Genomic DNA, 23,207 nt, shown 5'->3' with positions numbered 1-23,207 from the left:
TGTTCTGCCTTTTACCTTATATGACGCCTACATGAAGAATACATTTTTCACCTACTATACGGTGTTCTGCTTAGGTAGTGTACATATTCTAGGCAAACCGTGAAAATATGGAAACTTTCATATTCAGTTAAAGAAGTTTTCTAATTCTAAACTAAATCTAACATAAATCTCTCAAAATATATTTGAAAATATTTTATCCACGTTCTTCTCCTCCTCCTCCTCCTCCCACGATCTTTTTCTCTTTGTTTGTGTTTCTCTCTTCTTCATCCATAAAATCACCTCTTTTCTCTATCAGTACAACATGGTTCTAATCTATGTTATTTTGTCTTGTTTATTATATCATTCTCTTACCCATAAATACCGAGATTGTATGCCTCTTTACTCTACAAAATTAACGGTGAGAGTTTATGTAAGTGATGACTACTAAATGTTGCCACTTGCTTACCTTTATTGTCCAGTTTTACCATTTTCTTGTTTGTTTCTGTTTCTTGGAATATAATGTATGCCATGTATCGTATTATTTATGAAATTTATGTATTGTGTGAAGACGTCAAACAACTTCATGCCAACAAGAAAAGCAAGACAAACATTCAAGATCAACTTCATGCAAACAACTTAAACAATATGCTATGGAAAAAAAAAAAGTGAACTGCAATGAGCTAACACTACATGGTAGGAGTAAAAACAAAAGCTTGGGACTGAACAAGAGTGTAATCAAGCTGTTGCAAAACGCCGGATTTAAATTTCATAGCTGTCTTTGTGTTCCAGATTGAGCTTGCTTGATCACATCAAGACCCTTGGATCAAAGCTATCACAGACTTCGGTTAAGCTCAATCTTGGTTAGCTATCACAGACATCAAGACCATTTCCTTCCTCACTGAGTCTGACTTGGATTGGTGCAACGTTAGGGGGATTCACCAATCCTTTGTCATCTCCATAAGTCAATATCATCACTCCAATCTTCAAAACAAATGTTAGAAACTTCAATAGTAAGTTTCATATGAGCAAGCACAAATACTTTTATACAAAACTAAAAAAAGATTTTCAAGATTTTCTTACCGTTATGGCACTATAAGCCCAAGAATTCGCCACACCTTTTACTTTTTCCTTCTTTATTTGTGAATGTGATGTCAAACATCTTTGCACCTTGTATACCACGACCAGTTTCTGGTATGAAAGCCTAAAACATAATCGCATTTACTGATTTGTAAATAAAGAGACTACATGACAACTTATAAATACATCAGTCCAAGTTTTTAAATGTAATTTTTACCTCAACGCTTGTGGTATAACGTGCACCTGCAAACTTCTTCTCACTCTTCATACCTTTTACAACTGGGACTGCAAAATACTCTTCATAAATGTGACGGTAATGGTCCAAAGCCTCAAGAACCTAAAAAATTAAACACAGAAATTAACATGTTTTTCAAGTATATAAATGTTTAAGGTTTAGATCACGAAGAAAAAAAAACTAGTGTTACCTCTTTATCTGCGTCTTCTTTTGTGGCGTGAACAGTGTGTCCTTGCCAGAGGAACTCTCGGCTCCTGCGATGATTATAATTCAAGATTCAAACACACTTAAAACTATTAAGTGTCTTAACTCAAGAACTTATTAATCTAAGAACACTTTTATTTCGTAATGAACCGTCGAAACTCGTACGATTTCGTTTTTTCGTATGTGAGAACGAAGAGGAGGATGACGAAAACGAGATTAAAGACTAACCATCTGACGAAACATCGATGAAGAACAATGATTTTCCAAGAACCCTAAATCGCCATGAATGAAGTCAAGAGCTACGGCAGAGAAAAGAAGATTAAAAAAAATTAGGGCAACTTTACGGGTTTTACCTCGACCGTATCTTTTTTTTCCTTTTTTTATTTTTAATACTAATCAATTACGAAAAATCATTGTTATAATTATAATTCATATTAATTGGTTTATTTTAAGGGTATTATGGTATTTACAAGAGTTAAAATCCTATTTTCCTAAATAATCTTCTAAAAATCCCATTGAGACAAATCTAAGTTGAGAATGTCCTATTTTTCCAATTTTCCCTTTGTTTTATCCCCTGGGGCTTAAAGTGCAGTTTTCTTGTCGCTCTAATTTTGGAAAGTGAAACTTCAAAAGAATCATATAATGGCTTTTATTACTGAATATTCGGCTTTTCTTCTATGAAAAAGAAAAGTGCTTTCATTACTCTACTGGCTCAAGATTCACTTTGCTTAAAAAAAAAAAAGATTCACTTTGCTTCTTCTTTTTTTACAGACATATTCTTTGTTCCCCATAATACCTGTTTCACAGACAAACCAAAAAGTTATGATTCTACGTGTTTCTCTTTCAATACAAGGTTCATGCTTTCACCGACGAATATCAACAGCTCTCACCGTGACTACGAATCAAATTAATGATTTTATACCTTCTTTACACTTTTAAAACGTGTATTACGAAAAAAAGTTTAAATGCGGTTGTGAAATAAGACGGACTATTTGGGGGAACTGAATTTGGTTGCGCTGTATACAATGAGTGTGAGCAGTTAGGTAGCGATTTATACATTGATAATGATACTGCATGTAACATACGTATTTTTATTTTATTTTGTATGATAAGTAGTACGCATGCACAGTTTGCATACGTAGTCTTTAGGCCAATAAGTTTGAAAATAAAGTGGTTGAGATTTGTGAGAGCTTAGAAGGCCGCAAAGGTTGAAAGGGAGGCGCCAGGCCCGCGTGCGTGCGGGTGCGACCATCCCCCACTTTCAGGTGTCGATCCACTTTCATATTCTGTCTGTCGGGATGATCGATAATAATTGTATTTATGTTGTAATACTTTGAATTATTTTGTAAGGAACGGTCGATATCTGAAGAGAGAGTTACACTCAGGGACACAATATGACTTTATGTATCGCTGAGAGACACATAGTGAAGTTGAGACACATTCTGTGGACAGCTGTATATTTTATGACATAATTAACCCTGCTTTTATCTAAAGAGAAGTATGTTGTAACTAGATATATGTGATAAAGTGAATTGTTTTTGGACCACATAATTAGAAAAATTATTTTTTTTTTCATTTTTTTTGTTTCTTCTACGGGACTGAACCAGTTTCTCTTTCTTCCACCTCCATTATCACGATCCCCCTTTCAATCACCACCTCCATCATCATATTCATATCTACCATCGCCACCTCCTCCACTATCTCATCCACCTCTGTTAACACCTTCGTTTTAATTACCACCTCCATTTGAATCACTATTTCGATATCTCGTCTATCTCTCTTACCACTTTCGTCCACCACCAAGAGCTCCATTTGCAACTCTTCTGGTCACATCAACAACATCAACACAACCACTGACCATGAGATCTCCGTCCACAACTCTTCCGACCACATCAACAACATCCACACACACATTGACCAAGCGAGCTACCATCACCTCCATTAATCACCACCTCCAGTATCTCTTCTCCCTCTATTACCATTTTCGTATCCACCACTGAGAGCCTCATCCGCAACTCTTCCGACCACATCAAACAATATCCACGCACACATTGACCAAGAGAGCCCCTGATCCAATCCACAACTCTTCCGACCACATCAAACAATATCCACACACACATTGACCAAGAGAGCCACTGTCACCTTCATAACTACCATGTCTCCACCGCCTCCACCACCTCCACCACCGCCTCCTTCGTAACCACCACCGCCTCCACTATGGTATCCACTGCCATCTCACCACGGTGTCCACCACCGCTTCCATGGGACTAATCGCCTCCGTTCATAGCTACCACCACCTTATTCATAGCCACCTTCGCTTCCATAGACGGTAGAGAAGACCGATAGATGTATGCTTGAGAATATAGATGGAGAAGATGTTGGCATGGAAAAAGGGGGTTAGGGAGAATTTTGGATCGAGAAGATTACGGTTCGTTTCCAGAATTTGATACGATGATAACGCGAAACCTAAATTCAGATTTGGGTCCAATTTCAGGTTTTGCCTTCTGGATCTAGAAGAAATCGGGAGAGAAATAAATTAGGGTTCATCTCACCGGTGATAGATTTGTGAAGTAAGGGGAAGAAATAAGGTCATCTGTTTTGTAAATGGTTAAAATTTTAAGATTTTGTAAAAAGATAAAAATAAGATATCGGTTTTGGTTAGTTGGGTTGGTAACGAGTTTGGTTAGTTGGATGAGATTTCTAGTTAACTCAAGATGTCACTTCGTTGAGGGTTATTTTAGTAAACTTAGCATAAGAAAGTGTGCTAAATATATAATGTGTTTCTTAGTGATATTGTAAACTCAACTTGTGTCTCTCAGAGTAAATATTTCATATCTGAACTTCACATCAAAGAGTTTGAGTATAATTATTAGCAATACTATGACATGTTTGATCGATCACTTGCCATGCCTTTGTATTACATGCCAAAATGAAATATGTTTTTAAAGATTGCTAAGAAAATTTAAGCAAAGAATTAATCAACAAAAATCCTGACAAATAATCAGGCTAGGGATAATCTATTTTATTAGGCAAATAGTCATCTACTAGAGAGTGATCAATAGTTTTTTTTTTTAACTACGATTTTTCTATATACTATTTTATAGGGATATCTAAAACAAAACCGGTACTGAAATTGTGAAGTCTTTCTGAAAATTAATAATAATTTTATTAAAATCTTTTTAAAACAATTTGAAGTTTTATTTATATATATTAAGTCAAAAAATATTAAGAACCTAAAACAAATATTTCATTTGGTTATACCTAAGACCGGTTCTACAATTCTAAGAACGATTTTACGATTGGAACAGAAGAAAAACGGTTTTGTGTAGTATGGGTTTAGCGTAGACGAAGGTGTAACTCAGCGCCACATCCCGCGTGTCAATTTTAAAATACTTAAGAGAATATAATGCCTTTGAAGTTCCGCGAGTGTGTCGAAAGTACAAATTTTTGTTGGCGGCTGAGATTCATATACCAATAAGAAACACGAATAAGTCAACGGAAAGGTTCCAAATTGTGAAAGAGACAAAAGAAAGAGGAGACAACGCGTTGGTCGGAAGGTTTTTTAAAATAACGAAATCCATGATCATAACCATCATTTCAATTGATATATGAAAGACGAGGCCCTAAATTACAAAACGAAATCATATTGTTTCATCTGAAACACATGTACATTGAATCTAACTCGAAATGGTAACGACCTGCTTTTGATTATATGTGTAATACATTTATGAATTTACATTATAAGTTGCCTATATCATTGTGACATTGTACTGTATACCATAATAAAGTTTATTAATGAAAAAAATTTGATAAAAAAAATGTGTAAAAAAATTAATAAAATAAAAGACGAGAGAAATTAAAATTATTAAGAGGGATAAGAAAACATGGGTCAAAGGGAGTCAACCACTTTGGATTGACAAAATCAATGACTTACAACAAACATTTGGGGAGTCTGTCTTGGTCAAATTTTCATTGTTGTTACTTGTATGTACCAGTACCTTAAAAAAAAAAATTGGCTTGTCAAAGTCTCATTATACTGGCTATGACAGAAAAATCAAGACGTTTGGGACCTTGACTTATATTGGAAATACATTCTAACTGCGGTGGACGGTGTTATTGGATAATAAACGTGATTTTATATTTGTTTTGATCATCTACGTTAGACACTCCGAATGATATATCCGCTACCATCATCTACTGAGAATCAAACCACTGAATAATATGTATGCAAGTGTGTGCTTATTTGAGGCTACATAACATTTAAGGGTAACATTTTTGTATATAGCTATGAAAGTAAACCCAAGTCCAAGGGTTGGTAACAAAGAACCTGAAAATTCTTGAAAGAAGAAATAAACAAAATGATCAAAAACAACACACGCAAAGCATAGTGAAAAAAAGATACAAAACATTCAAGGAACATATGATCTCCTCATAACAAGTCGATCACCCGAAAGCCCTTAATTATTTATATGAGGATCTCAAAAACCCGAATAAGGAGAAGAATCTCCAAAATGCAAATATCTGGTGTAATCTTCTTGTGGCCTTGAAGATCCACCAGAAGATGAAGAAGTTGTAGTAGATAATGTCTGATGATTATACATTAAGCCTCCGGTTTCCCCACCGGCCATATCATAACTTAATGCATCGTTACTATATCCCCCTTGCTGAAGATATTGGTTATAGTAGTACTGGTTATCATATGGTGTGGGTTGTGGATTGGAGTAGTAAACTTGATTGTTAGAAGAGAAATAGTTTGGTAGACCAGTAATAGTACTATTACTGTTACTTACTAGTTGAGCTCTCTCAGGGAAGTTAAGTTTGGCTTTGCTTCCTTTGAACTTAAGAGCTGCTTCATCATAAGCTATGGCCGCAGCTTCAGCTGTCTCAAATGTCCCAAGCCACACGCGTGCTCCCTTTTGTGGATCCCTGATTTCGGCAGCCCATTTTCCCCATGGTCGTTGCCTTACCCCTCTATAATGTCTCTTCCTCAAGTCTCCTTCATACAATCAAAAAGTGGAAAATATAACATATCATCATAAACTATCTGTTACTTGCAATATATGCTAGCAAATCTAGCTTTATGTGCATATACCTAATCCTTTTTATTTATACCTTGGTCTTGTTTAGGAGAAATAGGTTGGGTAGAATCTTGTTGATTATACTCATCAGAGTGATGTTGATTATCATCATGAGTACTGCTTTGGTTTCCAATGACTTGAGTCAAGGCTGAGACCATGGCACGTGTGTCGTATTGGGAACGGTCCGAGAAGAAAGGAAATATGTTCTCCTCATCTTCAGTTTCCTTCTTTTCTGATTCACCGGCTCGAGAAGGCCTCTTCCCATAATTCCTCTGATTCGCCATCTTTTCAGATTTCACTTAAATTATAGTGTTTTTAGAAACAAAGAAGAAGAAGGAAATTGGAAGAAAGATATTAGTTAGGGTTTTGTAGTGAGCGCAATTCTGAAGGTATTTATAGAAGGATTTTTGTCTGTGTGAACATTATACAGACAAAAAAAAAACACAAAACAAAAACGTAAAGCTGAAGTTTTGCATATGCTTTGGAAATTTATTTAGTTTTCTAGCTATCGTAATATTCGAGACACATAAATCATGCACTTATATTAGTGTACTTGTTAAAACAGTTGAAACGCGTGAAAAAAAAACCTTTTGAATTTTGATTTGCTTATAGCAGACAATGCAATGCGTACGTGTGAATCTGAACAAAGATTAGTGCAAAGCTCTACAGAAGAATTAAAAACATATGAACGCAATAAAAAAGGATCCAAAAGGGCAAAAAGAGAGGAAATAAAGAAGGAAAATGCATGCATGTACATATTCTTTTTTTTTTGAACTTAACATGTACATATTCTTTACTGGTTTCTTTTCGGGAACTCATGCATGGAATCGAGGAAGAAGACAAAAATAACAAAAAGTTCTATTTTTTTGAAGGTTTTGGTTTTAAATACAAATATATATATATTCTCTGAGGAATAAGAATCAATAAAATTGTTTATTAATTAAATAATAAAAAAAGAGTTACGGGCGTCAGTACGTGTAAGTAGGATTTTTTTTTCTGAAGTAGAAGATTCTTTTCTTTTTTTTTTGCTAACAAAGATTTTTTTTTTTTTTTTTTGGGACAACATTCTTTTTTTGTTTCCTAAAAATACTTTGGATAGAGACTGAAAACGAAAATTAGTTATATGTCCAAGAGATGTGTACACACGGATCACTAGCTTAAAAAGAAAACGTGTGAACTAAACATTTGTTTTGGAGTCTATTATTTATTACAAGTAGATATACGAACTACGAAGATGCCTTCTAGTTTCATCTATAGCTTGGAATGATAGTTCAGTTTACACTGTATGTATAGTTATGTGGAAGCTTGATCCAGTGATCATCTAAACGGTTTTTATAAGTGCACGTGAAAAAGTAAAGCAGATTATTACAATTTGTGAGTTCAATCATGGCGTAAGTCATGTAAAATCATATGTATGACGTACGAGTTAGACTATCCATAAACTGATAAATATACTCGTGTTTTTCGTGAAAGATAATTAAATCATTAGTAATGAAACTTAGACGCGTATTAAATTGACTGTAAGATATTTAAGTTTAACAAACGCATCCGTCCGAGCATGATTATCCGGTGAACCCTTTTTTGGGTTTCTAATTATTTTTTTATCTGATTTTAAAAAAAATTTAAATCGCACAAATCACTGACCGCCGCGTATCGGTGGAACCCGTAAACAGTGCACAAAATCCATCTGAAACGATTCTCAACTCACCTCTTCTGTCACCGTTTTAAAAATATTGGTGTAGCCCACACACACCTTTTTGCCTAAAAAACCGTTTTACATACTGCAATAATGCTGCTCTAAGGAGAATTGGGCTACTAATTTATTTGCTCCAAAAGGAATTGGGGATTGACTGATGAAATGGTCATAGATTACTTAAATATAATTTTGTTAATATAAGTACGTATTATTATTCTAAGAACATTTTTAATGTGTTACTATATCTTTTATTTCAAAATAAAGTAACTTTAAAATAGTTAATTAAGTTTTATACTATTCCTAATTTAAAGTTAAAAATGGAATGATGAAAAAATAAGATTACTCCAAAATGGAATAAATCCATTTTTAATTTTCTTTTAGAGTTAAAAATAAAATAGAATTAAAATATATTTTACTACAAATGAGTTTTAGAATATAAAATGGAATAGAGTTGAAATTGTTATGACCGAGGGTTTACATAAGTTGCCAACCAAAATTGAAAGAAGCACTAGAAACCAACAAGAATAAGAAAAGCATTGCCCTCAAGGGTAAAATGATATGGCATACGTATATAAATCAGTATATAAAAAATTTACCAAAAACTCAATATTTTCGTAGAGGATTAACACATAAATTTTGCGAAAATTTCAAAAAAATTGACATTATTTTTTAATGCATAGTTGCATCATGCACTAACATATGATGATGTTTAAAGAGGTTTGGAGTCATTGTTATCTCCGTTTTTTAAGAAAATAGCGATTCTACAGTGGTTATTCCACCTATTTAGGGGGTATTATAAAGTTTTACTAAATTAATTGATTAACAAATTATAACGATTTCCATATTCCATAAAAGAGAGTTTAACTTACATTTATTCAAAAGTAGAATGTGGATAAAAATTTGAAAACAACACTAAAAAGTTTAGGCTCCAGTATATAGAACGTTTAACGTAAAACTCAATATTTTGTATGGGTTTATACATAGATTTTGAAAAAAATCAAAAATATAATAATATTGTTTTAATGCATAGCTGCATCCTAAAATAACATATGACGATGGTCAAAGAGGCTTGAAACCTTTGTTGTCTATGTTTCTCTAGAAAATAGCGATCTTATAATGGTAAGTCCACTAATTTAGGGATGACATGAAGTTTTGAAAATATTAATTGGTATAAAATTAGAAAGATGCTCATGTACCATGAAAGAGAGTTTAAATAACATTAGTACAAATTTAGAATGTGGTTACAAATTTTAAAATAACGCTAAAGATTATAGGCTTCAGTATAGAAAACATTTACCAAAATCTAAATATTTTCGTAAGGGTTGTTAACATACAGATTTTGAGAAAATTTCAAAAAATTTAACAATACTGTTTTAAAATAACGCTAAAGATTATAGGCTTCAGTATAGAAAACATTTACCAAAATCTAAATATTTTCGTAAGGGTTGTTAACACATAGATTTTGAGAAAATTTCAAAAAATTTAACAATACTGTTTTAATGCATAGTTGCATCTTACTAAATTAGTTGATAAAAAAATTATAACGATTCCCATATACCATGAAAGAGAGTTTAACATACATTAATACAAAGGTAGAATGTGGCTAGAAATTTTAAAACAACACTAAAAAGTTTAGGCTTCAGTATATAGAGCGTTTAAACATAAAACTCAATATTGCATATGGGTTTATACGTAGATTTTGAAAAAATTTAAAAACATAACAATATTATTTTAATACATAGTTGCATCCTAAACTAACATATGATGATGGTTAAATAGGCTTGAAATATTTGTTGTCTATGTTTCTCTAGAAAATAGTGATTTTTTAATGGTAAGTCCACTTATTTAGGAATTACAAGAAGTTCTACAAAATTAATTGATATAAAATTAGAAAATGCCCATGTACCATAAAGAGAGTTTAAATAACATTATTACAAATTTAGAATGTGGTTACAAATTTTAAAAAATAACGCTAAAGATTATATAGGCTTCAGTATGTAAAACATTACGAAAAACTCAATATTTTCGTATGGGTTAACACATAGATTTTGAGAAAATTTCAAAAAAATTGACATTACATTTTCAATGCATAGTTGCATTATGCACTAACATATGATGATGTTCAAAGAGGTTTGAAGTCTTTGATATTTCCGTTTTTCAAGAAGATAGCGATTTTATAGTGGTTATTCCACGTATTTAAGGAGTGTTACGAAGTTTTAATAAATTAATTGATAAAAAAATTATATACAATGAAAGAGAGTTTAACATACATTAATACAGAGGTAGAATGTGGTTAGAAATTTTAAAACAACATTAAAGATTATAGGCTTCAGTATATAAAGAATTTTCCAAAAACTCAATATTTTCGTAGGGGTTACACATAGATTTTGAGAAAATTTCAAAAAAATTGACATTATTGTTTTAATGAATAGTTTCATCATGCACTAACATATGATGATGTTTAAAGAGGTTTGGAGCCTTTGTTGTTTCCGTTTTTCAAGAAAATAGCGATTCTAGAGTGGTTATTCCACCTATTTAGGGAGTGTTATGAAGTTTTACTAAATTAATTGATAAAAAAATTATAACGATTCTTATATACCATGAAAGAGAGTTTTACATACATTAATACAAAGGTAGAATGTGGTTAGAAATTTTAAAACAACACTTAAAAGTTAAGGCTTCACTATATAGAGTGTTTAACGTAAAACTCAATATTTCGTATGGGTTTATACATAGATTTTGAAAAAATTAAAAGCATAACAATATTGTTTTAATGCATAGTTGCATCCTAAACTAACATATGATGATGGTAAAAGAGGCTTGAAACTTTTGTTGTCTATGTTTCTCTAGAAAATAGCAATGTTTTAATGGTAAGTCCACTTATTTAGGGATTACATGAAGTTTTACAAAATTAATTGATATAAATTTAGAAAGATGCCCATGTACCATGAAAAATAGTTTAAATAACATTAATACAAATTTAGAATGTGGTTACAAATTTTAAAATAACGCTAAATATTATAGGCTTCAGTATATAAAATATTTACCAAAAACTCAATATTTTCGTATGGGTTAACACATAGATTTTGAGAAAATTTCAAAAAAATTGACATTACTTTTTCAATACATAGTTGCATCATGCACTAACATATGATGATGCTCAAAGAGGTTTGGAGCCTTTGTTATCTCTATTTTTCAAGAAAATAACGATTCTATAGTGGTTATTCCACCTATGCAGTTTTACTAAGTTAATTGATAAAACAAATCATAACGATTCTCATATACCATGAAAGAGAGTTTAACATACATTAATACAAAGGTAGAATGTGGTTAGAAATTTGAAAATAACACTAAAAATTTTAGGCTTCAGTATATAGAGCGTTTAACGTAAAACTCAATATTTCGTATGGGTTAATACATAGATTTTGAAAAAATTCAAAAACATAACAATATTGTTTCAATGCATAGTTGCATCATAAACTAACATATGATGATGGTCAAAGAGGCTTGAAACCTTTGTTATCTATGTTTCTCTAGAAAATAGCAATTATATAATGGTAAGTCCATTTATTTAGGGATTACATGAAGTTTTACAAAATTAATTGATATAAAATTAGAAAGATGCACGTGTACCACTTAAATAACATGAATACAAATTTAGAATGTGGTTACAAATTTTAAAATTGCTAAAAATTATAAGCTTCATTATATAAAGAATTTACCAAAAATTTAATATTTTCATAGGGGTTAACACATAGATTTTGAGAAAATTTCAAAAAAATTGACATTATTGTTTTAATGCATAATTGCATTATGCACTAACATATGATGATGTTTAAAGAGGTTTGGAGTCTTTGTTGTCTCTGTTTTTCAAGAAAATACTGATTCTATAGTGGTTATTCCACTTATTTAGGGAGTGTTATGATTTTTTACTAAATTAATTGAGAAAAAATTATAACGATTCCTATATACTATGAAAGAGAGTTTAACATACATTAATACAAAAGTAGAATATGGTTAGAAATTTTAACACAACACTAAAAAGTTTAGGCTTCAGTATATAGAGCGTTTAACGTAAAACTTGATATTTTGTATGGGTTTATACATAAATTTTGAAAAATTAAAAATTATAACAATATTGTTTCAATGCATAGTTGCATCCTAAACTAACATATGATGATGGTCAAATAGGTTTGGAACCTTTGTTGTCTATGTTTCTCTAGAAAATATCGATTTTATAATGGTAAGTCCACTTATTTAGAAATTACATGAAGTTTTATAACATTAACTTTTACTTTCAAACATTTTAATCTTTTCATTATGAATTTTAAACTAAATTTCTGCAATTTATTTGATAAATTTTGTGATATATATTTTTGATAAATTTTGAATTATAAAACTTATTTGAGTATAAACGAATATAATTTTATATTTATGAAAATATAAATAAAATCTATTAATTTAATTGATTTCATATTAAATGAAATTATTTTGTAGTATCTAAACCCCAAAAATTTATACTTATTTTTTATTTTGTTTTATAAGTTAGATTTAGTTTTATAAGTTACAGTAAAAAATCTATAAATTAATAATTTTGGGATTTTGATATTTTATTAATTTATAGAGTTATTAATTTACAAAAAAAAATTCATTTTTTGGATTTTTATATTTTAAGATATATATTTTCTTAAAGTAAGAAAATATTAGATTTTAGTATATATACATTAATTAACTTATAGAAATTTATAATTTATATTAGTTTAATTATATTATTTGGTGTGTATAAACTATGTTTCATAGAATATAAATGTTGTTTTAGATATAATTTACTAAATCTCATCAAAATATACTAAATGTTAAGAAAATATAAAGATAATTTGATTATGAATATAAAAAAAAATATAATGGTTGGTTTGTACTTATATAAAATATTTATACATATAAATTATTAATTTATAATTTTAATGAGACCATTACATTGGATTTTCTAAAAAGTTATTATTTTATTATTTTATTTATTTGTGTTATATTTTGAGCCGGTCTAATTTGAGACTAGAAAAATTTATTAATTTATGGTATTTATTAGTTTATAGAATATTGATTATAGAGTTTCTAATGTATAATATTTTCATTAATTACTAATGTCATTTTATGTAATATTACATGACTAAATGTAAGATCCAATGCAATTTTTCTGTTTTAATAAGATCGATAGATGTCTTAATAAGATAGATTAATGTACTTAAATGAATATCTAAATATCTAATCCATATCTATATATTAGTATTTACTTGATATCTAAAGATTTACTGTCAGATTTTGATCATAATTTTTATTATCTTTATCAATAATTATTCAATTTTGATCACAAATATAGAATAAAATACACTCTATTTTTTCATATTTCATTCCTTTTATTCCATTTTTAGTACCGGTTACAGCCTTAAAGATCCCTACATGCTTTAATTTAAGACTGATCAATCACGATAACCAGCAATTCAATGAAATAGTACGATACATATAAAAATGTCATACCGCACAACTATATCAACGCATCCCTAGTTCTCAAAATATTAAATAACTTTTGAATAGATATTTTAAGATGAGTGGATACAATTACATGTTCGGTGAAGCTGATGAAATCACCAGGAGAATCGAGGGAAATCGCAGACGACATGATAGAAACGATGATACTCCACCGCTCGTATCACCGGAGCATTGGTCTGACAACATTTATCCTACGATGAATCATTATCAGCCTCAGGGCCAAGCTACCATGTCTGTAACCTTTAATTCCATTCCAGGGGAACATCATCAGTTTCAACATCAACCTACCATCCGAAGACAATTCTGCTGGAGATGTTTTATGTCGTTGATAATATCGTGGTTGATGAGTTTTTTTGTACCAACAAATAGGCCGAGACCAATACGCAGGCCTTTGCCCTCTAACACCCCTCCTCCTTCAACCTCAGGTTTATCATCTTCTGCAGGTATTGATATGTTTTTGGAAGCATCGTATAATCGTATTTATAGATGATTTGGAGCTTGATCATGAGGAAGATGATGACGAGAGTGAAAAGTCGTTAGAGAAAATGAATGTTGTTATTTATCAGCTCAATTATACAAAATGCCAGTTCGTTCCTATATATATACTAAAGCTATAAACCGGTTTAGATACATTTACACAAACCGGATTATAAGTATTCGTATAAACTCATAATCTATATAACAACTAGATGCTATTTAGTTAGTATAGCCAACCGAGTAAACCAAAACTCGGTTCAGTCTATCACCGGTTAATTAACCTCTAATATACTTTTGCAGAACGCTCAAGGGATCGACCTAGCCAACATTCACGCGATGTAAGAGTATATAAAAAAGATTCTATTAATTTTTCAATAGCTAGCATTTCCTCTACTAACCTTTTTGTCTGAAATAGGAAATGTTCATCCTTCCTACGTCACAGGAAATAATCCAACGGAGTGTAGTGCCTGAAAGAATTTCAAGTGGTATAGGATTAACAGAGAGACAAATTTCTCAATTACCTACCATCAAGTTTCAACCTTCTATAGAAGATAAAAAGTATTCTTACTTTCTCTCTTATTCTTTTATATATATATATTTTTTTTTTTTGAAGATTATTCTTTTATATATTATCCTTTAAAAATATACATATTTTCTGATTTAAAAACTGAAAAGGATAATGTGTTCACTCACTACAAACCAAGACTATGCTTTTCCATTTTTTGAAATCATATGCAAGTTCTAAAACGAAAAAGAAAAAACAATTTGATTACACAAATGTTGTAAAGAAGTAATTACAATGTGATTGGGGAAACAGGTGTCTGATATGCCAGTCAGATTATGTTCGTGGAGAGAAAATGATAATTTTACCCTGTACTCACAAGTACCATGAAGATTGCATTCGTCCCTGGCTCAAAAGCAGTAAGGCTAGTATCGACTTTTCTGTCCTTTTCTTGGATTACTTGCATCAAGATTTACTATCAGCTCTGATGCAGTTATCCCTTTTTCTTTTATCTCTCACTTGTGCAGGTTTGCTGCGTTTGCCAAAGGCAAGTGGTTCTATCAAGCTAGCTTCGATCAACAAAAGAACCAGCAAATTTGACATTAATCTATTTTTTCTCTTTGTATATCTTTCTTTTTATAAAATTTTCAACTCAATTTTAAAGAAATATTTAGAAGTTTGTCATGTGAAAGGAAGAGTATTGCAGTAAATCGTAGTTACCTTTTTACAAAATATCCTAATATACTCAGATACCCTTTTGGGAATCATTTAATAAATCATTATTTAAAAAAATAAATTGAATCCAAAAAAAAAAAAATCCCGATATATCCCATGAAAAGCATGCATTATTGGGCCCGGGCCTGTTTTGAAATGGTTGCTGGGTCAGTACTCAGTAATAAGTATCTTTGTCCGTAAGCTGTTGTTCTGAATCTGACAATGAAACTCATGTGGTCACCAGAAAGTGACTCTTATTCCAGTGCTTGGTTAATAACAGCTTAACACTACAGTTGGTTTGGATACTGGAACTTGCCATCTGTTGCTGCAGAGTTTGTTTTTATTTTCACAAAAATAAGTGATAGCATTAGTAGTAAAATTATTGGTTTAGGCCCCCTGAAATGGTTTTTGATCGTAGCTTATGTTAAAAAAGAAACAGTATTTTACTTTATTCACAATATCGTCGATTTTTACCATTGATGCATACGTATTATACTTGATACTATATGATATTGTAGTATCCAACTTAGAACACATGATCGTACGTGTGTATATATATATATATATACATACTATAACACAAACACATGACATTTCTAACCATATAGATTACTATATATATTGAAAAGTTCACATTATCTAACACTTGCTGAGAAAAAGAGACATAATATCCAACACTTAGAAATATGTTACACAACCATAAACCATACATCTATAAACCTCTTATTCTTTATATATATTTGCTTTAAAAACTACTTTGCATTGCCGTTGAGAACATTGCCGTTGAGAACATCTTGGATCGATCGAACCCTTTTCAATTCATGTCATTGGTGAACATTGAGTTGTCATTGGTGAACATTGAGTCCATGAAGTCGTTCTCATTAGCCAAGTTCTAGATATATAGAAACAAATTTAATCAAAAAATATTCAATGACCAATAAACTGCAATATAAACTTATATAGAAAAAATAGTTTAAACTTTTACCTCTAAATCCAACAACGACCAATCAAAATCTGGAACATCTTGTTCCTACCAAATATATGCGACGTTTCAGAGTTAAAAATAATAATATCGTTGATATATCATGGAAATATTATAAAATAATACAAATAAGAGGTACCTGAGCATGATTAGGGTTTTTGTTGAAAGTTGGATCATTCGTCTCCGGAGCAGCAAAAGTGTTTGATGTTTTTTCATTAAAATGACCCTTAGCAACAAAGTCAAATATATTATTCAATAAGACTTTATATATATCGAAAGTACTCCTTCTAAATGTATAGATATAATATATTGAACAAATGTCTAGATACAATGCATATATATATATTTGCTTATAAGAGTAGCAGAAATCTTCTACTAAAGTTCTAATAGTAACAAATTTAGTTAGAAAATTTCCAACAATATTATATTCTCAAACATATGATGATGTATATAATCTTTGATAGGAAGTTGATTCAAATACAATCTTGTGATTGCTAAATCCCCTAATAATATGTATGTACCGGATTTAGGTTCAGAAAGATTCAGCCACTATCTTCTTCTAAATATATAGATATATTGAACAAATGTCTAGATACAATGCCTATATTTGTTTATAAGAAGAGTAGCAGAGATCTACTAAAGTTCTAATAGTAACAAATCTAGTTAGAAAATTTCACACACTAGATTCTCAAACATATGATAATGTATAATCTTATGATAGGAAGTTCATTCAAATACAATCTTGTAATTGCTAAAGGTCACCTAATAATATGTATGTACCTGACTTATGTTCAGAAAGGTCCAGTCACCATCTTCTTCAAGAGAGGAAGTCTGATTCAGTTCAGTCTCAAGATTTGCAGGGATCTCAAATTTGTTGGCAGATACTGCTTCTTCTTGTTGCTGCTCGTATCACATATCAGACAAGAAAATCTCACAACATATAGTTCATGTATATATACATAATTGAAACATTTTGGGATGTGAAGACATATACCTTGTCATGATCGAAGTCAAAGTTACTTAAATCGCAAGGAATCTCGTTAATATTGCCGAGGTCATCATACATGCTGAGATTATCCAGTTGTATAGTTGTAGAGGCATGTGGTTGAGGCTTATATGCAGTGTTTTCATTGTTTAAGAGCAATCCGTATGAGATATTGCTAGGCCCCGGTTGAGTAGGAGTTAAACTTTCGTAGCTACTCATTCCTGAATGATTAGTTGTTAAACTTCCAAAGCTACTCATTCCTGGTTGAGTAGGAGGTAAGCTTGTGTGGCTGCTTATTCCTGGTTGATTAGGAAATAAACTTCCATGGGTGCTCAATGCTGGTTGATAAGAAGTTAAACTCCCATAGCTACTCATTCCTCGTTGAGTAGGAGTCAAGCTTCCCTTGCTGCTCATTCCTGGTTGAGTACTCACTCCTGGTTGACTAGGAGATAAACTCCCATAGCTACTCATTCCTTGTTGAGTAGGCGTCAAGCTTCTATGGCTACTCATTCCTGGTTGAGTAGGAGTAAAGCTTCCAAGGCTGCTCATTCCTCGTTGATAAGGAGTTAAGCTTCCATAGCTGCTCATTCCTAGTTGATTAGGAGATACACTTGCATAGCTACTCATTCCTGGTTGATTAGATATCGAACATCCATAGCTCCTCAATCCTGGTTGATTAGGAGTCGAACTTCCATGGCTGTTAATTCTTGGTTGATTAGAAGTTGAACTTGCATAGCTGCTCATCGTGTTGTCGTTGAAATTATTTCCATTTATAGCCGACATTCCATGTTGTCCAAACCCGAGAACTTGAGATGTTTGGCCAGTTTTGTTCGCCGTCACGGTTGGTTCAAGAAAGCTTCTACTTCCTTCGTTTTGCAATGGCTGCGTTGAAAAACTGAGGTTGCTTTTGATGGGCATGGTCAAGTTTGATCCAGTACGGTGCGGCTCATAGGTAGATAACCGGTTCATGTGGTTGTAAGGCATCTGGTTGAAGCGGACAGGTTCACATGTGTTGGATAAGAGCCTAGACTGTCCAAGACCGTGTCTAGGTTTGGAATAGCTAGATTTGTTGTTAAGACCTGTGTCGTACCAAGAAGAAGAGGTTGTGTAGTTACTATGGTACGGCTCCATGCCTCTTCCATGCAACATGCCTGAATTTTCCGCGACTTTCCTCAAAAAATTTCGATATTTCTGTATGGTAAACAGTTTTTAGTTAACTAAAGGTGAGTGATACACAATCTAGTGATCTATAGTTTTTAAAAATGGAGAGCAATTAGAAAAAAACACACAACTTAAACGAATAGAAGAAAAAGTTATAACTAGGTCAATGAAAAATAGACCAATTTAAATCCATTGGTAGTTAACTTTAAGATTTCTTTAACACTGTTTAACAGAGTATTTAAAATACTACTTTAACGAAAATACTACTATATTCCTTAAAACTTCGTTAGTTTAATGTTGACTTACATAAATTGTTGTTAAAAATAAAAATAATAATCCCGTTTAAAACATCAAAAAACATTAAAAAAGAGATCGATGATCAAACCTGTAAATGGCTGGCAACGTTCTCTCTTGTCAAGTATGATACGTCCATGAACTCTAAAATTTTCTTTGGCACAGCCTCTTTGGAAGATTCAAGTTCAGCAAAGAAACAAGTTTGTAAGAAAATGTAAGAAAATAAACAGTATATTGCGTATTGTATAAATACGTTATAATTAAAAAAAAAATCAAAACACTTACTGTCAAGACCAATATGGTGGATAGCTTGTAAGAAAAGGTCATGAAGGTAGTCCGACCACGAAAGCTTACTCTTCTTGGAAGGCTGCGGCAAAGACTCATCATCATCACCAAAATCACCGTTTGATTTTCTTTTTCGATTTTTTCGTGAACCATCTGTACTATCACAACTTCCATTGAAACTGTTCACAGATCGTGAATCTGATTTAGATGAGAACTTCTTGTTCTTCTTGGTCTTTGAGACATTAGCTTGTTCAGGAAGCAACTGGATTTGCTGAGGGATGCTAACATTTGTATCCATGTGGTTGTGCTCGGTCCTTGATATGGACTTACCCTTCCTCTTATAAGTAAAAGCAACTTGGTAGATCTTTGGTAGGTCAGTCGGTTTGATGGGTTTTGGAAGGAAACACACCGATCCACAAGCTAAACTCTCTTGTTCTTTGTTGGTGTCCGATGACATAACTTTCATATTTTATAAAATGTAAGAAAAATAGTTAAAACTTAGAATTATAGCAAAACAATTTAATTTTTCTTCAAAATATTATAGTTTCTTAAAAAAAATATTACAATTTCTTACCAAAAGTTTTAGAAAAAATACAACAACTTTTAGGAAAATTTTATAATTTTGTAGAAAAATATTATTACTATTTTAAGAAAATATTATAATTTTTCAGTTGTATGTAAGTTGTAAAAGAAAAAAAAAAAAACAGACCTATGACCGGAAAGTTGCCAAATTGTCGAGTGATTTGTTGTTTGAGTTGTAGACCATTCATGCCAGGCATGTAATAGTCTGTGACTATAAGATCGATGTTGTTTCTTTGGATTTTAAGAGTAGACAATGCTTCCCTTGCGTCTCTTACAGCTATAACTGTGATCTCCATAGATGGATCTAAAGCCATTTGACCAAAGTAAAGATTCAAATGTAATGGGAAAATATTAAAGTACAAAGATTATTACTTTTAATTGTTTTAACCTTTTTAAAATGAGAACAAAGTGCAAAATGGATGTTAGTTATACACTAATTTATTTGAAAGGCTATGAAAGGCTAACTGATTGACTATTTATAAGAAAAGTAGACTTGAAGAACATCCATTAGTTTTAAACTTTGAAAGCCAACAAAAAAAAATCATGTTGTGACGCAAAACACGATGTAAATATCATTTTTTGGGTAAAAATATCATATCAATTTTTTTTTTACATTTTTGTTCAATATACTTTTGAAAACTTACATAGTACATTGGTTGTATTTTTGTATCAACCAAAACTATTAGTTTAAAAATCATCAAAATAGAAATATCTCTATATTGAAAATTTAGATGTGTGAAGGTAACTGGATTTCACATCCTAATGATTAAGAAATTTAATTTTGAAATTCAACAAAATGTAACTTTTGAAAGGGCTAAAATTTTACTATCTTTCTGTTCGGCTAATTGGTTTCAAATATCAATGAAGTTACAAAGAACTTAGTAACATATTGTATTTGATAACCTTACCTCTGTATTTGGATCTTTCAAGCATGCGTGACACAATTTCACGGGAGACAGGATCATCATCAACAACCATAATATTGATTCTCAAGACAGAGCTTTGGTTGTTGAGAGATTGGGCAAAAGTCATTCTGCTAGTCTTTGTATATTTTTGTTGTGTATTTTCAAGTCTGTATAAACTACTCAGGCTACAGAAAACTCAATTTAAAGGCGGCCTAAAGTAGACACGCTAATATAACATCTGGCATTGTTGTAGTGGTGCATATGTAATTTATTTTAGAAAGAAATAATAATGATATTTTTTTGTTTTACTAATTTAGAAAAAAGAGATACAACAACAAAATACCGTGTGCTAATTTATGTAAAAATCTAGACTAAAGTAAGCAAAAGTTAATGCTATTTACCAATATATATCTTTTTAGTTCTACAAAATATATGCAATTGTTTTTTTTTTCTGAAGATCTTTTGTTTCTCATTTAGGATTGATTTTCAATAAGATTTTAAAAATCTCGTTTGGATTTGGGTTAGAAAGGGACAAAATACTGAATATTGTATGTAAAATAAAAATGTTATTATACAGTTAAGTTAATCTATAAGAAAATAATGTGATATAATCAAAATTTTCTGTCATACTAATTATTTAAACTATGAAAACGATAAAATGTTGTTTGGTTGGATGAAATTGGAAGATTAAGGATTTCAAAATGCAAATGGGGAATTTTGAAACCACGACTGTAAAGAATAGTTGCGCGATAGTAAAAAATCAGAGTTCTGATTTCTATAATAAAGTTGTATCCCGAGATGAAAGATCTTCACATTTACATAATGTAGCTTAAACTAAGATTTGATATACAACTATATTCTTCGGGTTTCCTGATTAAAAATATTATGCAGATTAGGAGATAGATTTTGTTCTCCAAACAACAAAATTACTTAAAGGAACATATGCACCTGTTGATTCTTAATAACTCATGGTAAAGCAAAACTGTTTGTTATTGTCTTTTCACGTACGGAACCACAAGAATGAGTTGAAAATACAAATACCTCTCTCAGTTTAATTGTTTGATCAGGTTTTAACGATTTCACACTATAACAAAAAAATACTCCATAAAAATGTCACTATTGTTTAATGTAGAATATAAAACGTCATTTAATTTGATTAATGAATTGTGGAATAACATTTAGATATATAATTTATGAAATTACATTTTTACCTACTTATTTAATTTATGAAATTTTTTTTATCAATATACAATATCTTTTTGTTGTATAGCATAAAAATTATGCGTGTTAAAAGCGTTGTACATTCTTAAATGTTTTGATCGTTAAAGAATAAAATTACATTTTTACCTACTTATTTAATTTATGAATTTTTTTTTTGTCAATATACAATATCTTTTTGTTGTATAGCATGAAAATTATGCGTGTTAAAAGCGTTGTACATTCTTAAATGTTTTGATCGTTAAAGACAATAAACCGTGTCAAAGATATTTTTTGTCGCGGTTCGAATATTGAAAACTAGTTTTTCAGTATAATACCTGTAAAAATTTAGTATGTAATGTTATATAGCAATTTAACGACAATTTTGTCGTTATTATAATGAATAAAATTAAAATATTAAAAATATATAATATCAATCATACTATTCATCAGTTATATTTAAAATTTTCTTGTAAACTAAATTAGTAATTAATTAATTATTAAAAGTTTCTCTGTAAAAGAAAAATATTTTACTCCAAAATTTAGATTTATCATCATTAAATAATCATCGATTAAAAATTGAATGCTTGATTTTAACTAACAATTTTTACACAGTGAATTATAACATATTATTTTAAAAATAATGTTCAAATATCATAATAAAAGTTGACAAAACATCATAATAATATATTTTGTCGTATTTTAGAACATGATAATATTATTTTTTTACCATTTTTGACAATCTCTTAAATCATTTTTCAAAGAATCTTATAAATAGTTTCCACGACTTTTTATTTGCTTATATTCATGTATAAAATAATCACTGTCATTTATTAAAACTCAACATTTTCTTTTAAAATATTATATTTTGCAATAATTCTTAATCTTTTGTTTTTAAAGAAAACAATAAATATTAATCTTTAGTTAGCGATTTCTTTTTCTTTTCGCCTTTAATCAAAAGTCAAAATGTAGTCAGTTATTCTCAACGTCTACAGTCTAGTTGTCAAAATATTGTCCGTCTAGTTTAAAAGTACGTGAAAATATACGTTAAGGATTAAGCCCTTTGTCAGAAAAAAGTACGTTAAGGAAACAAGTGATGAGAATCTAATGTTATATTAACACGTATGCAAGAAAAAAGTGAACAAGTTAAGCTGCATGCAAGACACTTGATTTGCTGATAAATGGCTATTTAATGGTTTTCAGTTTATTTAGGCTCCAGTACTTTGTGGTTAAGAACGCAAAAGTAGTTTGTAATTAGGAGAAAGAAGTGTGTTTCAGAAAAAAAAAAAAAATTAGGAGAAAGAAGC

General features: G+C 30.8%; 3 protein-coding genes and 1 long non-coding RNA gene across 6 annotated transcripts; 1 reads left to right on the top strand and 3 right to left on the bottom strand.

Moving 5' to 3' along the window:
- Window positions 1-494: 494 nt before the first annotated feature.
- LOC106422684 lies at window positions 495-2,059 on the bottom strand. Of its 2 annotated transcripts, XR_001284523.3 has the most exons (5): window positions 1,724-2,059; window positions 1,482-1,545; window positions 1,274-1,393; window positions 1,060-1,180; window positions 495-960 (listed from the first exon to the last, which is right to left on the bottom strand). It is a non-coding gene; the product is annotated as an uncharacterized LOC106422684 (long non-coding RNA). The 2 variants fall into 2 exon arrangements; XR_007319022.1 differs by having other exon boundaries at window positions 1,482-2,056.
- Window positions 2,060-2,286: 227 nt separating this feature from the next.
- LOC106422705 (ethylene-responsive transcription factor ERF115) lies at window positions 2,287-6,998 on the bottom strand. Its single transcript, XM_013863484.3, has 2 exons — window positions 6,608-6,998; window positions 2,287-6,491 (listed from the first exon to the last, which is right to left on the bottom strand). Exons 1-2 carry the CDS (start codon window positions 6,855-6,857, stop codon window positions 5,974-5,976), a joined length of 768 nt encoding a protein of 255 aa, XP_013718938.1. The 5' UTR covers window positions 6,858-6,998; the 3' UTR covers window positions 2,287-5,973.
- A 5,552-nt stretch (window positions 6,999-12,550) lies between these two features.
- LOC125581377 lies at window positions 12,551-15,896 on the top strand. The gene is made up of 4 exons (XM_048746710.1): window positions 12,551-14,259; window positions 14,594-14,631; window positions 14,709-14,851; window positions 15,111-15,896. Exons 1-4 carry the CDS (start codon window positions 13,872-13,874, stop codon window positions 15,502-15,504), a joined length of 963 nt encoding a protein of 320 aa, XP_048602667.1. The 5' UTR covers window positions 12,551-13,871; the 3' UTR covers window positions 15,505-15,896.
- A 206-nt stretch (window positions 15,897-16,102) lies between these two features.
- On the bottom strand, window positions 16,103-22,786 carry LOC106400411 (putative two-component response regulator ARR21). Of its 2 annotated transcripts, XM_048746709.1 has the most exons (9): window positions 20,707-22,781; window positions 19,926-20,102; window positions 19,217-19,675; window positions 19,023-19,099; window positions 17,486-18,667; window positions 17,272-17,391; window positions 16,631-16,717; window positions 16,495-16,539; window positions 16,103-16,401 (listed from the first exon to the last, which is right to left on the bottom strand). In XM_048746709.1, the coding sequence occupies exons 1-9, from the start codon at window positions 20,828-20,830 to the stop codon at window positions 16,324-16,326; spliced, it is 2,349 nt and encodes a 782-aa protein (XP_048602666.1). In that variant the 5' UTR covers window positions 20,831-22,781; the 3' UTR covers window positions 16,103-16,323. The 2 variants fall into 2 exon arrangements, with proteins under 2 accessions (XP_048602666.1, XP_048602665.1); XM_048746708.1 differs by having other exon boundaries at window positions 19,023-19,675; window positions 20,707-22,786.
- Between the last annotated feature and the right edge of the window lie 421 nt (window positions 22,787-23,207).

The sequence above is a fragment of the Brassica napus genome, chromosome C2 (genome assembly GCF_020379485.1).
Source record: "Brassica napus cultivar Da-Ae chromosome C2, Da-Ae, whole genome shotgun sequence".
Taxonomy (NCBI): domain Eukaryota; kingdom Viridiplantae; phylum Streptophyta; class Magnoliopsida; order Brassicales; family Brassicaceae; genus Brassica; species Brassica napus.
The sequence above is the reverse complement of the archived record's forward strand: the minus strand, read 5'-3'. Positions and strand labels throughout refer to the sequence as shown.

Bases quoted from the DNA above. Each gene is read 5' to 3' on its own strand.
- LOC106422705 (XM_013863484.3), bottom strand. From the start codon at position 6,857: ATGGCGAATCAGAGGAATTATGGGAAGAGGCCTTCTCGAGCCGGTGAA. The intron at 6,492-6,607 runs GTATAAATAAAA...GATTGTATGAAG, and splicing joins TTCTCCTAAACAAGACCAAG to GAGACTTGAGGAAGAGACAT.
- LOC125581377 (XM_048746710.1), top strand. From the start codon at position 13,872: ATGAGTGGATACAATTACATGTTCGGTGAAGCTGATGAAATCACCAGG. The intron at 14,632-14,708 runs GTAAGAGTATAT...TGTCTGAAATAG, and splicing joins CTAGCCAACATTCACGCGAT to GAAATGTTCATCCTTCCTAC. The intron at 14,852-15,110 runs GTATTCTTACTT...TTGGGGAAACAG, and splicing joins CCTTCTATAGAAGATAAAAA to GTGTCTGATATGCCAGTCAG.
- LOC106400411 (XM_048746708.1), bottom strand. From the start codon at position 20,830: ATGACTTTTGCCCAATCTCTCAACAACCAAAGCTCTGTCTTGAGAATC. The intron at 20,103-20,706 runs GTAAGGTTATCA...AAATGGCTTTAG, and splicing joins TGAAAGATCCAAATACAGAG to ATCCATCTATGGAGATCACA. The intron at 19,676-19,925 runs GTCTGTTTTTTT...AAAATATGAAAG, and splicing joins TGGCAACTTTCCGGTCATAG to TTATGTCATCGGACACCAAC.